At 43.1% G+C, this 15,856-nt stretch overlaps 1 protein-coding gene across 3 annotated transcripts in view; it reads right to left on the bottom strand.

Moving 5' to 3' along the window:
* Nucleotides 1-9,589, bottom strand: part of ZNF385B (zinc finger protein 385B) — a 155,615-nt gene extending 146,026 nt beyond the window's left edge. For all 3 annotated transcript variants that reach the window (XM_033167138.1, XM_033167149.1, XM_033167158.1), the window contains exon 1: nt 9,289-9,589. In XM_033167138.1, coding sequence (XP_033023029.1) covers nt 9,289-9,589 — 301 coding nt within the window. The remainder of the gene's footprint in view (nt 1-9,288) is intronic.
* Between the last annotated feature and the right edge of the window lie 6,267 nt (nt 9,590-15,856).

Raw genomic sequence — 15,856 nt, 5'->3', positions numbered from 1 at the left:
CAGGATTTTTTCCCCCTCCAGACATATTGGGCCTGTCTCAGGGTTTTCACCTTCCTCATAGCAATTCTCACCACTTAATGGCGGATAAGGCATTGGGATGGATCCTTAGTCAAGGCAGTGGGGTTGGGAGTCTCAACGCCCCCCTCAAGGAAAGGGATACCCTGTTAAGGAGGACCAGGGGAGAGGTGCTTGTGTCCAGGTGCCCACACAGGGTTGTTGGGCCATGTTACTAAACTTATAGTGGTGATTCTGGTGGGTCGCATCTATGTCCTAGGGTGATCCCTAACCTAGGATCAACCCTAATGAACAATCATCCAGCAGGCAGGCTGGATGATGCTGGATATATACCCAATGCATTAGCCAAAGCTTACTGACACCTGTAATCCAATAAAGTTGTGGCCTCTTTGATTCCAAATCCTTGTCTTGTGGTTACAGCTCATGCCCATCACCACTTGGCTGAAGTCAACTGACTCTGTTCCTGGCTGCAAAACGCTTTTTAAAAGCAGAAAGCCCCAACTGGAAAAGTACCCTTTGCTACATTGAACCCAAATGTACCTCCCATCCCCAAGGCTGAGAGAAGGGGGACGGGGACGACCACACCAAACAGCACAAGAGAAAAGGCAAGATATATGCATGATAAACAAGGATAAAGGATGAACTGACAAAAAGGAAACACGTATTGTACATACGACAACAAAAAAAGCAAAAAGCTCACCTCAGACATGGAGAAGAGGCCAGACTCGGCTGAATGTGTACTTCAGCCAATGGTTCATGTGTCAATCAAGTTCCAAAAAGGCATGAGAAAGCACTCACTCTGCAGCTGAGGAGTGTGTGGCAGGTCCTGCCTTTTCCCAGCACCTTTCAGTGATCATCATGAGGTATGAAGAGCAGGCACGTTCCTCTCTCAGGTAGAAAGATATTATTGGTTTATTCCTTACAACTGACAGTCTTCACTGTGGCAAACATTAGGGTACACATGGCGTACACAAAGAAGGCACACCTGCTGAACAGCTGCATAAAGGTAAAGGTAAAGGGACCCCTGACCATTAGGTCCAGTCGCGGAAGACTCTGGGGTTGTGGCGCTCATCTCGCTTTACTAGCTGAGGGAGCCGGCGTACAGCTTCCGGATCATGTGGCCAGCATGACAAAGCTGCTTCTGGCAAACCAGAGCACAAACGGAAACGCGTTTACCTTCCTGCCAGAACGGTACCTGTTTATCTACTTGCACTGCATGCTTTCGAACTGCTAGGTTGGCAGGAGCAGGGACCAAGCAACGGGAGCTCACCCTGTCGCAGGGATTCGAACCACCGACCTTCCGATCGGCAAGCCCTAGGCTCTGTGGGTTATTTAACCCACAGCGCCACCCGCATCCCGAACAGCTGCATAGGTCCTTACAAATAACTGATGCTCACGTTCCCAGAAATAAGTACGTTTCCTTTTAGATGTTATACCTCAACATCCCATTACCTTACAATTTGTTTGGGGAAAATAAGCACCAACCAGCTGTTTCTGTGACAAAAATGAGCAAGAAGTATTCACACCCCGAGACTTACTCCTATCAATTTGGGATCTGGCAATAAGTTACAAAAGATGCTAGAAGCCCTATCTCACTTACTGAAAAAGTTACATGTGAAAAGTATTCAGGAAGCCTAATAGTTATTGTGATAGCATCACTGTGAAACTGGTTTCACTAATCAAGAGACAGCTATAATATATTCCATGGGAATAAAATGTGTACTGCAACATGCAAAAGGAAGACTTTCTTTTTTAAAAAAATACCCACATTAACTGCATATAGTTACAAGCTGTTTTGTAGTGCATCTGGTTTAAAGATCAAAACCAAACTTTTAAACTCATTACAAATGGTAATTATGTAAATGAATCATTTTAATCATCTAACAACATCACAAAAACAGATTTTGTAGGTACACATAACTACACTAGCATAGCATAATTATTTGCTATTCTGATAAATAAAACATGAAATAAAATAAGTGTTTTAGCATTTACTTCTAAATTGCTGGAGAGCACTGATTATGGCTTGGGTACTACCGGTATTTCACATTCCTTAAAGAGGAAAAATCACTGTGATGACATTAAAATATAGCTGAGTTGAACGCAAAAATGGTTTGGGGTGGAAAGCATAAAGTTGACTTGATAATGTTTTTACAAACTTTCTGTAACCCAAGCTGACCTCTGATGTATCTTCATGGGCAGGATAAATAGTGAATCATATTTTAAAAAAACAAAAAACAGCATGGGGGAAAGGGTGAACTAATGGGATTTTTCTGCATCTCAGCCAGTAATATTTTCATTACAGTTGCATGGAGATTTCCATTTTTCAATGTTGTTAATAAATTACTCTGATTAATACTTCCACCCAATTAAACAAACACAGCAAAAACTGGCAGAAGATGAAAACTTCACATGCCATGGAAAACCCAGAAATGACATGTGCCATTTCTACAGAGGCTGTACTGCCAAGTGAAACCAGATGGCTCTGCTTAAAATGTTTCAAAACTTGACACATTTGTCACTATTTGCCCATGCACTCTACACCAGGGGTCCCCAAACTAAGGCCCGGGGGCCGGATGCGGCCCCATCGCCTTCTAAATCTGGCCCGCGGACGGTCTGGTAACCAGCGTGTTTTTACATGAGTAGAATGTGTGCTTTTATTTAAAATGCATCTCTGGGTTATTTGTGGGGCATAGGAATTCGTTCATTTCCCCCCCCCCTTCAAAATATAGTCTGCCCCCCCCACAAGGTCTGAGGGACAGTGGACCGGCCCCCTGCTGAAAAAGTTTGCTGACCCCTGCTCTACACCGACAGAACTTCATAGGAAAATATAAATCCTGCAGTTTTCTGTACTTTGTAGAATGTAGAGTAACCCCAAATGCCTTCCCAAACATCCCTTTGCAGCTGCAATCAGCTAAATTCAGTTATAAGAGGACAAACTACAACGCAGACCATGCCTTATTAAGCTAAAATTGTTCTAATTCTCAAAAAAGAGATCTGTATTTGTTTCCCCTTCTGTTTTCCACCCCCCTTTTTTTTCTTTTTTCCATGTATGTACACATGCATACCTGATTTCAGTCCGTGCCTCTGAAAGACTGGTTACTGTAAATGATACTCTATGATACACCTGTGTTTTTCAAACAGATGCCTCAGCTTCTTGCAATGTTAGCCTGTTATGGTACTCCTGTACAATCAGTGTCTCATATTTTAGTACACAGATATGAAACAAGACATAATTTGGCGCTGGTTGATAAACAGCTGTTTAAACATTCTTTTGAGGAAATAAAAAAAACCCCAAAGACATGTGTGTCTTCCCCTGTGCCATACACCCACGAAGAATAGTCCTAGCAGTGTCAATAATAGGAACTCTAAAGGGAGATAAGAGACATTTATTCACAAAATGGGCCTTACGTGCAATGATTGCAATCTACTTTGTCCAAATACATACCGGCAGAGCACTCCTCTCGTATCTACTCTGAAGTAACTCACATTTGAATTCAGTGGTACTTACTCCCAGGTAAGTACGTACAGGTTGCAGCTAAAGGGGGGAGGAGGGAGACCTATGGTGTGCTCACATTACCACCTTAGAGAACAGTGTAGTTGTTCCTTTTTGGTGTGTTTTACAGCTCTCCCGTGCCGCACAGCTGTTCACATCAGCACAGCTTCATTAGTGTCAGGTTCGTTTGCGCTTGTGCACATACCAGGGGGTGTTGACTAGTGGGGATATCTTTACTCTATGCATATGTGTTCAGCCCTTGGCTAGAGACAAATTAGGTATGGTTTAAAGGACTGTGAAACAGGTTTGAGAAACAAAGAGCAGCATTTTATAACAAAGTACAGGAAACGTATACCTTTCGGATAATGTTACATGAACACAAACTGAGAGCTCAGCGCTGGAAACACAGTGAGTGCAAATGAGAGTGTGAACACAGCTATATTCCCTAAATCATCTAGGTAATGCCATGTGGAGTGACTGTAGCCAGCTCACTAAAAACCATCATTCTGTGAATGCTTACAGCACCATCTTGTGGAAACATTTTAAACGTACACTGAAAGTAGCTAGGTGATAGCTAAGAAAACAAACGTCATAGGAATGAGTATTTTCGTTTTACAATTATGTTGCTGGAGATTATCAAAGTGATTTTGGTATTTGTATGAATTATATTTGTTTGTACGTATATAGTAAAAAAAAAAAAAAAAAGGGAGGGGGGGAGTCACTAACATGCTTCCACTATACATTTGATACAATTGTCATTGTGACCTGGGGTACTCAGACTTCATTCTCTTCCCCGCTGCTTCATTTGCAAGAAGACTTTTCCTCATTCCTATTTCCTCCTACACATACCATGCTTTCTGGGTTTTTTTCAGTGCTCTTTAAATAGTTAAGGAAAACAGTATCTGGAGAATATTCAAAATCCGAAAGTAATAAAGTTGCGACCATAGTGACCTTAGCAAATAAAAAGCAGGAATATAGTGAGAATGCACACATTGCTGGTTGTAATGGTACTAATATACTGAAATCCGCCACCGTGGAGTTGAGCAAAACACTAGAAAAGGCCATCTCTGGACAATGACCTCACAGGAACTTTAGGAACGGGAGCCCGGTTTTTCAGTGGGCTTAAATGCTGGCAAGTTTTTTTTGGGCGAAAGATATGGAGCTACAGAAATTCACCCTCACACACACATTTCCACAGCACAAGAGGCACAGTTTTATATTATATTCAACAACTTTAATACTCTTTGAGTTTGATGCATGATGGACAAAGGCCCTTTGCTGCTTGAGGAGGAGGAGGAGAGATGTCTTTCCTCTGTTCCACTTTATAGAAACCAACCAAAAACGGCAGAGAGAGTGATTTGGTGTAATTTATGCCCAAACCTAAACACAGCAATAAACCGTACTTTCCCGTGTTTAAGACTATGTTTTATTCTTTAAAAACCATGCTAAAAAGTGGGGGTTGTCTTACTGTATGGGTAGTGCATAGGGTAGACATTTGATTGGTTGCTGCCACGGCTGTCAGTGGCTATTATGCACATTATTGGTTGCTTCGTCGATGGGTGGTGTTGATAGGCTGACGCTCTGGCAGTTGGGTGGGCGATTGGCAGCTTCTGCCGACGATGAGACAGACTTTGCAATGTGTGCGGGTGAGCGATTTTTGGAAACACCCCCCCCCCAAAAAAAAGCTCAACAACTCTGTGCCACCCCTCCTTTTCTTAAATTTGAGTCCCTAAAAATAGGGGGCGTCTTATACATGGGGGTGTCTTATAGACGGAAAAGTATGGTACAGTGGTGCCCCGCTAGACGAAAATAATTCGTCCCGCGAAAATTTTCGTCTAGCGGGGTTTTCGTCTTGCGGAGCGGCAATGGGAGCCGCGCTCCGCAAAAACGAAAAAAAAAAAGACGAAATTTTTTCGTCTTGCGAGGCAGCCCCATAGACTTTTTCGTCTAGCGGGGCAGCCTCCCGCTAGACGAATGCTTTCGTCTAGCGAGTTTTTCGTCTAGCGAAGCATTCGTCTAGCGGGGTACCACTGTATCTCAAAATTAGAAGGTCAAGAATAATTATAAATAAGGTCATCAACTGATGCTGAAAAGGAATAACACATGCGCTAGGAAAGCCTTTCTGCTGACCAGTTTGTTTCTGGGGCCTTAAAGACCTGAATGATTTGGGACCAGTGCACCTTGACAACCACCAGCTACCTTATGAATTGTCCTGTCATCCAAGATTTTCTACTGAGGCCCTGCTCCATGGCCTCTGTCATTCAAAGAATAGAGAGCAGACATGAGTGACAAGACGTTTTCGTAGTTGTCACAGCACTGAGGCACTTGTAATGCTCTGTTGAAGGAAGTCTGTCTGGCCATGGGGCTGTTCACCTGACAGCAGATAACCAAGACCCAGGGCTTCTTTTTCAGTCAGAACTCACCGGAACTCAGTTCCAGCCAGGGGCGGAGTGAGGGGGTGGGGGCGGTCCACCCCGGGTACCACCCTAGGGGGTGACACTTGGGGTGACCCCTCCCTCTCTGGCCCGCCCCTCGCTCTCCCCACCAAGTCGAGCGCTGAAAAAAGTCCTTTCTAAAGGGTTTTTTAAGCGCTCGGCTTGGCGGGCAGAACGAGGGGCGGGCCAGCGAGGAGGGGTGACACCCCTCTCTCTCTGGCCTGCCCCTCGCTCTGCCCAGTGCCAGCCAAGCGCTGAAAAAAGCCCTTTCTAAAGGGCTTTGTTCAGCGCTTTGCTCAGCGGGGAGAGCCAAGACCGTATCTTTTTTCAGTGGGTGTTTTGGGGCTTTGCCTTTTAAGATGGCATTTTGAGTCCTGCCATTTTCATATCCAAGTTGTATATGTGTGTGAACTTTGGTGCGTCGATTGCCACCTTGAACATTTTTATAGCAAGGAGGGATGCAAACATTGGAGAAAAAAAGATGAAGTAGTTTTATGTCAGTGCCAACAAACAGCATTAACTTTAGGTAATGGGTGAATTTGCTCTAGTGTGTGAGAGGGACTGTTGGGAAGGAGGGACTAATTTGTTAACTAGAGCTAGTGAAGAGCCAGTGTTACAGCTGCCCCCCCCCATGTAAGTTTGAAATGGGGCCGCTTACAACTACTCGTCTTGTTTGTTTATTCCTTCCAAACACAGCCTGATGTGCCACAGGTGTGAACGGCAAATGCCAATCATTCTATAGTTCCATTCAAACCAAACAAAGGTGGTACAGAAGCGAGGGGGGTTATTCTTCTTCTTTTTAAGTGTGAAGTATTTACATGGAACAACTGCAAAAGAAGTGAAACTTCCAAGGTGTAAAAGGGCAAATGCTTCACATCTATGAAGAAGAAAAAAATAAGCTCCCCGCTCCTGAGATTTTAAATCTGTCACAGCATTAATACTTTGCTTCACCAGCAGAAGCTGTTCAAAAGCAGCTACCTCTGTCTCCTCCAGATAGTGTTTCTTAAACACAGACACCCTTTCCCATCTGTCTTAGTATAAGAAAGGATGATGGATACTCTTTTTTTAAAAGGTGACCTCCAAAGGATTATTTAAAGAGAAAATAGGATCCAAGCATATTTTGCATCTTTATGAGAAGAAAAGAGATACACTCTCTCTATATATATATCACAGCCCAAAATGAACCAGCAATAATTTTATTCTTGTAACATTTACTTGATCTCATAGGGCACTGGGTATTATCAGGCAGAGTGCAATTTAGCCCTCTAAAACATTAGCTTTCAAAGGTTGAGGCAGGTTTCACTAAAGGCACACGGATAAGCTACAGGAAGCATGCGGTTTCAATTTGACCCTCGCTTAATGAATCTTGTGAAAATTAGGTGAAATGTGGTCAATTATGAGCCCTACCCGTTCTGCTGATTTGAAGTGTAATGACATTAATAAGATAAAGAACTCAGGCAAAACCTTATAGCTCCACTTTTACGTCAGTTTAGCTTTCTATCCAGAGAAAGACAGGTTATATACTTATTGAACAATGTCACTAGAAATACAGCCTCCCAGGTGGCTAAATTTCTTTTTTCAGCTTTTAAGCGCCGTAATGTTTTAATTGATTGTATCGATATGGGGCTATCTGTTTAGCTCCATTCCATTGTGGGTTATGTTTTCCTTTTTTTCTTCAAAGTTCCTTCAGAGGTTTTTTTAATTCTGTACAAATGATTTTTTCTGACTGACGGTCGAATAAAAGAATGTATGTATGTATGTATGTATGTATTAATAAGATTTTGTTTTAAAAAAAAACTCCTTCCAGTAGCACTTTAGAGACCAACTAAGTTTGTTCTTGGTATGAGCTTTCGTGTGCATGCACACTTCTTCATTAATAAGGTAAGCTATGCTACCTCGTATTAAAACTAACATAAAATAAAATAATGAAATGAGATAAAACATTGCCCCACCTGCTGTCTTAGCACAACTCCACATGACATTACATTACATCTTGGTGGCTAAACTGAACCATCAATATAGCACTTTTGGATACTCATGTAGTCAGAAGTTTTCAGAAATTATGTTCCCCAACTCTTTGTGGGGAATCCTCTAAAGCAGGGATGAGGAACCTGATGTTGCTGGACTACAACTCCCGTAATCTCTGACCATTAGTCATTCTATCTGGGAAGGATAGAAGTTAAGGGTCCCACTGCAGGGACACAGGTTCTCCACTCCTGCCCAAACAAGCCCATGCAAAGTTGAGGAAGGGATGGGATGGTCCCTGCATCAGTACACTTTGTAACTGCTATGTTCCTTCTATCTTCAGATTCAAAGATGCACAGGGTAGCTGGTAGCAGCTGTTCCAGGCTGCTACAGCTACCCACCCACCCACTCTGTCCAGCCCATCTGCATCTGAAGCTCCCTCAGTATGTGAAGAATTGCCGGGAGTGGTGGTAGTTTATTGGGTGGGAATTGTGACATCACAATGGAACCAAGTGAGAAGCTGTTGCCATTGGCCACACTAGAAGAAGAAGAAGAAGAAGAAGAGGAGGAGGAGTTTGGATTTGATATCCCACTTTTCACTACCCAAAGGAGTCTCAAAGCGGCTAATCATCTCCTTTCCCTTCCTCCCCCACAACAAACACTCTGTGAGGTGAGTGGGGCTGAGAGACTTCAGAGAAGTGTGACTAGCCCAAGGTCACCCAGCAGCGGAGGAGCGGAGACACAAACCCAGTTCCCCAGATTACAAGTATACCACTCTTAACCACTACACCACACTGGCTCTCACACCACACAGGCTCTCACTAGCTGGGGCTGATGGGAGCTGGGACTCTAATAACATGTGGAGGGCCATATGCTCCTCATCCCTGGTCTGGAGCAGGGTTTCCCAAACTTGGGTCTCTCTAGCTGTTTTCGGACTACAATTCCCATCATCCCTGACCACTGGTCTTGCCAGCTAGCAATGATGGAAGCTGTAGTACAAAAACAGCTGGAGACCCAGGTTTGGGAAACGCTGGTCTAGAGAAGGGGTAGTCAACCTTTTTATACCTACCGCCCACTAATGCATCTTTCTTGATGGTAAAATTTCCTTACCGCCCACCAGTGCTGCAGTAACATGAACCCCCTACCGCCCACCTGAAATGCCCACTAGTGGGCAGTAGGGACCAGGTTGACTACCCACGGTCTAGAGTACAGTACAATACTCGAAGAAATAAATTAAAGCTTTCTTCCAAGACTGGCACTACAGGGAGCAGACAAAAGGGTGGGAGGCTTCATGTCTCTGACACTTTAGATCAAACTTAAGATCTCTCTCTCTCTCTCTCTCTCTCTCTCTCTCTCTCATATAATAAAAAAATGTACCTGTGCTGGCACCTGCAAACAAATTGCCTGTGTTCGTGTTTGCAGGTAGCTTCCCATTATTCAGCTGTTTTACTCTTTTCAGATGAGACTTTCCATTGTAATGAACCTGAGCTTGCGCTGCCGAGTTCAACTGTATATTGCACACATCACAGAAGGAAAACAGTATCTTCTTTTTCTCTTCACTTAATTGACAGTCAGCCCTGTTGTGTCTTAGTCCTTTATCTTCAAAGCCCCTCAGAAATGCAGATTGATTCATAATTCCATCTCCAAATATGTGGCCAGGACTTGCTGGGTGTTTCATACCTACAGAAAAGGGAGGGGGGGAAAGAAAGGAACAAAGGAACGAGGTCAGAAACCAAATATAAAAGTACTTCAAGCCAGCATTTTCTTTCCTAAACCTATTGTTTTATTATGCACTATGTACTATTCTATTCAGTTCTGCTAATAATTATAATAAAAATATATAATATAAAAAGTAAATATAGGCAGTGCTTTCTCACAGTTCTTCATAGGCTGCTGTTCCTGCAGATATACGTGACACAGGTCGTGGCTCAATGGCAAATGAAAACTGTTAGTATTCAATTATTGGGAACAATCTTCATTTTCTTGTTCCAGCAGTTATCTCTTCTTTTTAGGGTGCGTTTTTATATTTCTTCCAGTATAATACTTCTCAATACAATATTCCCATTTCTCTCCTTCTGCCTCCCACTTTCATTTTCTTCTTTAAATTTCGGATGTGCATATAGTTGCTTAATGCAATCAGCAATATATTAAAGCCAACGGATGAAAAAAAAATGTTGTCCCCTTTCTCCGCTTCATTCCTCATATCTTTATTAATCTCCCTCTGTACAAGTTAACATAATACAAAATTATCTGTAAAGTTAACAACCACCTTTAAAAAAAAACCTGCTGCTCCAGGACCAAACCACATGGGATTATATCCATGATCAGATCTCCCTACATTTACACTTTCGCTTTTCTGCAGCATGGGAGATTGCGTGGGTTCTGTATTATTTTTCTGGAGTAGCAGCACTGAGGGTGGGGAGGTTGAGTTTCTGCCATCGCATCTAAGTACTACAGGCAAATCCTGCTCAGATACTTCACATGGTTCAGCACCCGATACAGCAACATCTGATGGGGGAAAAAACAAAAGGGTACTGTGTGCTTTTATACTGTCAAAAACTCCGAAGGTGTCTATTTATTCAGTAAACCTTCTACAGGCCTGAGAAGCAATTCATTAGGAAAACGATTTGTTAAATCCATGCTCTCTCCTGTACTGGCACAAAGCACGTTACTTTCTATTGTTATGGGTAATACGTAATGGTGGCTGCTCACTGACAGACAAGAATCTATTAGCAGAATGCAGGTGGAGGCGATTTTGATCGACCCACCCTCCCCCAGCAGCACTTTCTCAAATTTAGAGGGAGTGCAGGGTGTTATGGAGGGGTGCTGAAATGTGACATCACCACCACCATCATCATCACTATTGTAAGGACCTTCAGTGATTGCTCATGAGTAAAGCGCCAAACGCAGAACTTCTAAAACTAAGTTCTTTATTGTGCACAGCTATATACAGTGGAGCAAAAGATCAAACGTCCATCTCATCCCTCCGCAGCGTCCAGGAATGAACCCTTCCGGTTCTTTGTCCAGCAAAAGAGGCGCGGGATTCTGAACCCCCGCCTCCCCCTTCCACGTCCTTCCGGCCTGCGCCCTCGGAGCGTGGGAACCTGATCCCGTTCCCCGCTTTCCCCTCGGCGTTGAGGCACTGCGATCCTCTCAGAGCCCCTGCACCGCCTTGCTGCCTCTGACTCCCCCTCCCCACTGGAGGAATGGTCGCTTCCGGCTGAGGAGGGGGAGGACGAGCTGGTAAATAGCTTAGGGGGTTCTCTATACTGCGAACGCTCCCGTGACTCTCCCAGCCGCGGGGAGGGGGGTTTCCTGACAACCATTTTTGTTGTTAGTTTCTTAGTGGCTTTCTCCTGCCCAGGGCAACCCAAAGCGACTTACAACCAACCAACCATACAATAAGCCCTGCATAGATAAATAAACATTATGCATCTCTCTTATTTATTGTCGTGATTGAAAAGGTATGGCATTCTTAACCCATACCCAAAATATACATTGTTTTGTTATTTAAAAAAAATGACTCAAAACAGACCAAAGTGTGTCTTTCAGAATAGGCAAAACACATGAATTTGGGGGGGCACACCTTTAATATTCCACCACAACCTTTTAGGGCACCTGGAAACACAATTTTGACTGCATCACCCATGCACCATGTCGAAAGAGACCAAGCAGAACTAGAGAACTTTGTTGTTCAGTTGTTCAGTCATGTCCGACTCTTCGTGACCCCATGGACCAGAGCACGCCAGGCACGCCTATCCTTCACTGCCTCCCGCAGTTTGGCCAAACTCATGTTAGTCGCTTCGAGAACACTGTCCAACCATCTCATCCTCTGTCGTCCCCTTCTCCTTGTGCCCTACATCTTTCCTAACATCAGGGTCTTTTCTAGGGAGTCTTCTCTTCTCATGAGGTGGCCAAAGTACTGGAGCCTCAACTTCAGGATCTGTCCTTCCAGTGATCACTCGGGGCTGATTTCTTTAAGGATGGATAAGTTTGATCTTTTTTGCAGTCCATGGGACTCTCAAGAGTTCTCCTCCAGAGAACTAGAGAAATAAAATATACTTCCTTGCGTAATAAAAATAATTTATTAAATGAAAAAAACAGAACTAGAGGTGATTTTGGTGGTTTCCCAATCATCAAAGAAACTCTCCCAGGGACTCATAGAAATCTGGGCCATAGCATCTTCCAAAAATGCTATAAGAACAGGATTTTTTTGTTTTTATGGTGGTAGTTCTCTCTCTCCCTTCTGCTCCCAGCTTATATATATACTTAACTTGTTGGGATCAGATCCAAGTGCTTCTGACAGAGGGTGAGTGAGGTTATATACCAGTACATATTTTTACATATATAAAAGTTAAGAAGTGACACTAGAAAAAAGATAGGTGAGGCAATACTTTTTTTAAAAAAAATACCATGTTAACCCAGACATTGTTCAAAATGTTCATTCTTTTAGGTTTTTTCCTTTGCATTTTAGTGTTTTTTCTCCTAATTAAATAGAAGTACTACTTGAAGAAGAGGCAGCTTTCCACATACAATATTGCCTTTGTCACTCTTCTGTCACTTATAGAAAGTTATAATTATAATTGCTACTTTGCACTTTTTTAAAACTTATTTTTAGCTCTGGATATTAATTATAACCCCCCAGGAGCCTGCTGAAATTGACTTCTGTGCTACAGTGCCACCTAGATGTAATACTTCTATGGAGAAATGACAGTACCCTATTAATATAATTTAGAATAGTCTCTGATAGTCTAATTTACATGTGGCTTGAAAATTCCATTTGGATCTAAATAGGGCCACCCCTCTAAGGAATATGAGGCAGAGTTACTAACTGGCTGTGGCAGGGGAGGGGTGATATAAGGATATAAGGAGACATATATATATACAGTGGTGCCTCGCAAGACGAAATTAATTCGTTCTACGAGTGCTGTCGTATAGCGAAAATTTCGTCTTGCGAAGCACCAACGGGGGAAGAGCAGTTTGACGGGGGGGGGGGATCGGAATTTTTTTCGTCTTGCGAGGCAAGCCCATTGACAAATTCGTCTTGCGAGACAGCCTTCCGCTAGCGAATGCCTTTCGTCTAGCGAGTTTTTCGTCTAGCGAGGCATTCGTCTAGCGGGGCACCACTGTATATCTCTCTGGACCAGTTGACATAATTTTAGGCTGGTTGATAAGAGCCTCCATCTGAGTTAATTTTATTATTTTTAAATAAAAGTCAGCTGCAGCATTTCACTTATCATGCATTATTTCTCTTGGTTTACTGCAAGATGCTCTATGTACAGCTTCCCTTGTGCTTGTTCCGGAAGCATAAAGACTTTTCCCAATGACTCCTCAAAAGGAGGCAAAATCACAGGGGGGGAAACCCCATAAGGATGAGGACTGTGTGTGCGCTGCCCTCATGCTACCATGGAACCCTGTGAGCATGAGACAGAGCTTGTTAAACTGAAGGCAAGCATATAGATTGCCGCTTGCTTGCATTCAGCATATCACCTAAGGTGTGTGGATGTGTGTAAGGAAATTGAAGTTCTGTGTTCTTCTTCAAAGGCCATCCTGTATTCCCAAACTCCCTCCTTCCTCTCTCTGAAACTGAGGAATTAATCAGAAGTGATGGTGTACAATACGAGAAATAGTAGAGCATGTCCATATCTTGTAGAGGCTAACCTGCAGCCCTCCAGATGTTTGGTAGCAATATTTTTTTTTCATTTAAAAGCTTTCAATTATAAAGAAATTAAAGTGATGCAAAGAAAAAGAGAAAAAGAGAAAAGGCAAAAAATGTGTAGAAAGGAAGAATATACAAACATATGCAAGACGCAAATAATGCCCTAACCCATACATTCTTATATAATTTTGATGTTATTATTCTAATACATATGTAAATATTAATAGCCTACTACATTTTGTACAAAGTCATTCCAAATATTGTCCTATTTATCCAGAGTTGCGAGTGTTATCATATCATCAATCCATTTATTAAAGCAGATCATATCCTTTATTCTTCATCAATACCAGTCTCTTGGCTACCATTAGAGCACATAGAATCCATTTTTGTTGCCTTGATGTTAACTTCCATACAACAGGTACATAGTTCAGAAGAATGCTCTCCAATGAAAATTTTAGCTTTTTCTGGACGATCATAATTATACAATCCAGCACTTTCTCCCAAGACTTAGTAAGTATAGAAGAACTCTGTACATCTGGCAGCCCTCCAGATGTTGTGCAGCTACCTTTCCAACCACCCCTGCCCTGATCACTTGCCCTGCTGGTTGTACCTGATGGGAGCTGGAGTCTTAAACATCTAGAAGACCACAGGTTAGCCTACCCCTGTTGCAGATGGTCTCCATTCTACAGTCCTCCAAATTCTGTGGGTGCCATACGGCTCAAATCTCATCTCTCCCCCCCCCCAACATATTGCATTTAAATGTAGGGAGCCTCTGACTGTGCAATATTTTCTTCATGAATTTCACACAGCCATATATTTCCTCATGCAAAGTTCAGGCAGGTTTTCTTGTTATCCTTGTAGCCAAGGAGAAGGACGGGGAAATGTACCTTGCACCACTACGTCATCTCTTATGAGGATGGGGTAACCAGAATGTGTACATGGAATTCTAAATGCAACCACGTCATCGATCTAGATACTTAATATTCTGTAATATTTACTGTTCTTAGCTGGGAGACCCAAAAATAAATATACCTGAAATGAGCTAAAAGTGTCTTCTGTTCCCGCTACAGAATGCCTTAACAGTGGGCAAATGCATCTAACAATTTTGGAGGATGGGGTATGGAGTCATGTATGGAAATACACTATTATAGTGCTCCTTCAGATAAATATTTATCCTTATATTCGGTTTGTAGGAATTATATTACAAAAGTGAGATATATGATAAAATCGGGGGGGGGGGTTGTTGTTGTTTTTGAAGAAGTATTTGGATTTGATATCCTGCTTTTCACTACCCGAAGGAGTCTCAAAGTGGCTAACATTCTCCTTCCCCTTCCTCCCCCACAACAAAAAACACTCTGCGAGGTGAGTGGGGCTGAGAGACTTCAAAGAAGTGTGACTAGCCCAAGGTCACCCAGCAGCTGCATGTGGAGGAGCGGAGACACGAACCCGGTTCCCCAGATTACGAGTCTACCACTCTTAACCACTACACCACACTGGCTCTCAGTGCAGTGAACGTGGGGTAACTGAGTTCCCTTACCTTTTAAAAATCAAATAATTTTTTTGTCAGGGTGGGGTGGGGCTGGAGTGGATACACACACAATGCCTGAGCCAAAAATCCACCTACATCTGTAATCAATAAAGTTGTGGACATTTCTAATCCAGATCATTGTCTGCTTGTGTTTATTAATTACAACTTACTTTTAGCCACTGCCTGGGGCAGGGGGTGGCACTGCAACTGGGCCTGCAATAAACAAAGAAACTTCCTGGTAAGTTCCCTCACCTTTATCCCCCCGGGGGGGGGGGGAAACAACTGTATATAATTATAGTATGGAATGTATCTGAACCAGTCCAAAGTGTGAACCAGTTACTAAATCGTGTCCTCCCTAAAAGAGGGCACGTGTTGCAGCGAGACCTGGAGACTGACCTCTTGGTTGTGGGTAGGTCTATTGAATAGCCACAACACCCGATTGGTAGGTCCCTCATTGCAGGGTTTAATCTGGCCAATGGGGTGCAGTCTAAACGGATCAAGGGACCTATATATACCTATGCACGTGACCCAGGTCTTCCTCTTTCGGCACGTGCATCAGAACACCCGCCCACCTCTCCCTATTTTTAGGGCATTTTGCGATTGACCTTGCTATGCCGTCGTGTGTCGTCTGTCATTGGGACAGGGGCACGGAAGGAATTTTCCCCACTTGGCTGATTGGCTGTTGCCATTTGGGTTTCACCTGCCACATAGCAAATCGTCACAACTTGTAAGGTTGCGGATAGGCACTGGTTCAGGTG

Source organism: Lacerta agilis, chromosome 1, assembly GCF_009819535.1.
Source record: "Lacerta agilis isolate rLacAgi1 chromosome 1, rLacAgi1.pri, whole genome shotgun sequence".
Lineage (NCBI taxonomy): Eukaryota > Metazoa > Chordata > Lepidosauria > Squamata > Lacertidae > Lacerta > Lacerta agilis.
This window is presented reverse-complemented; position numbering and strand designations above follow the sequence as displayed.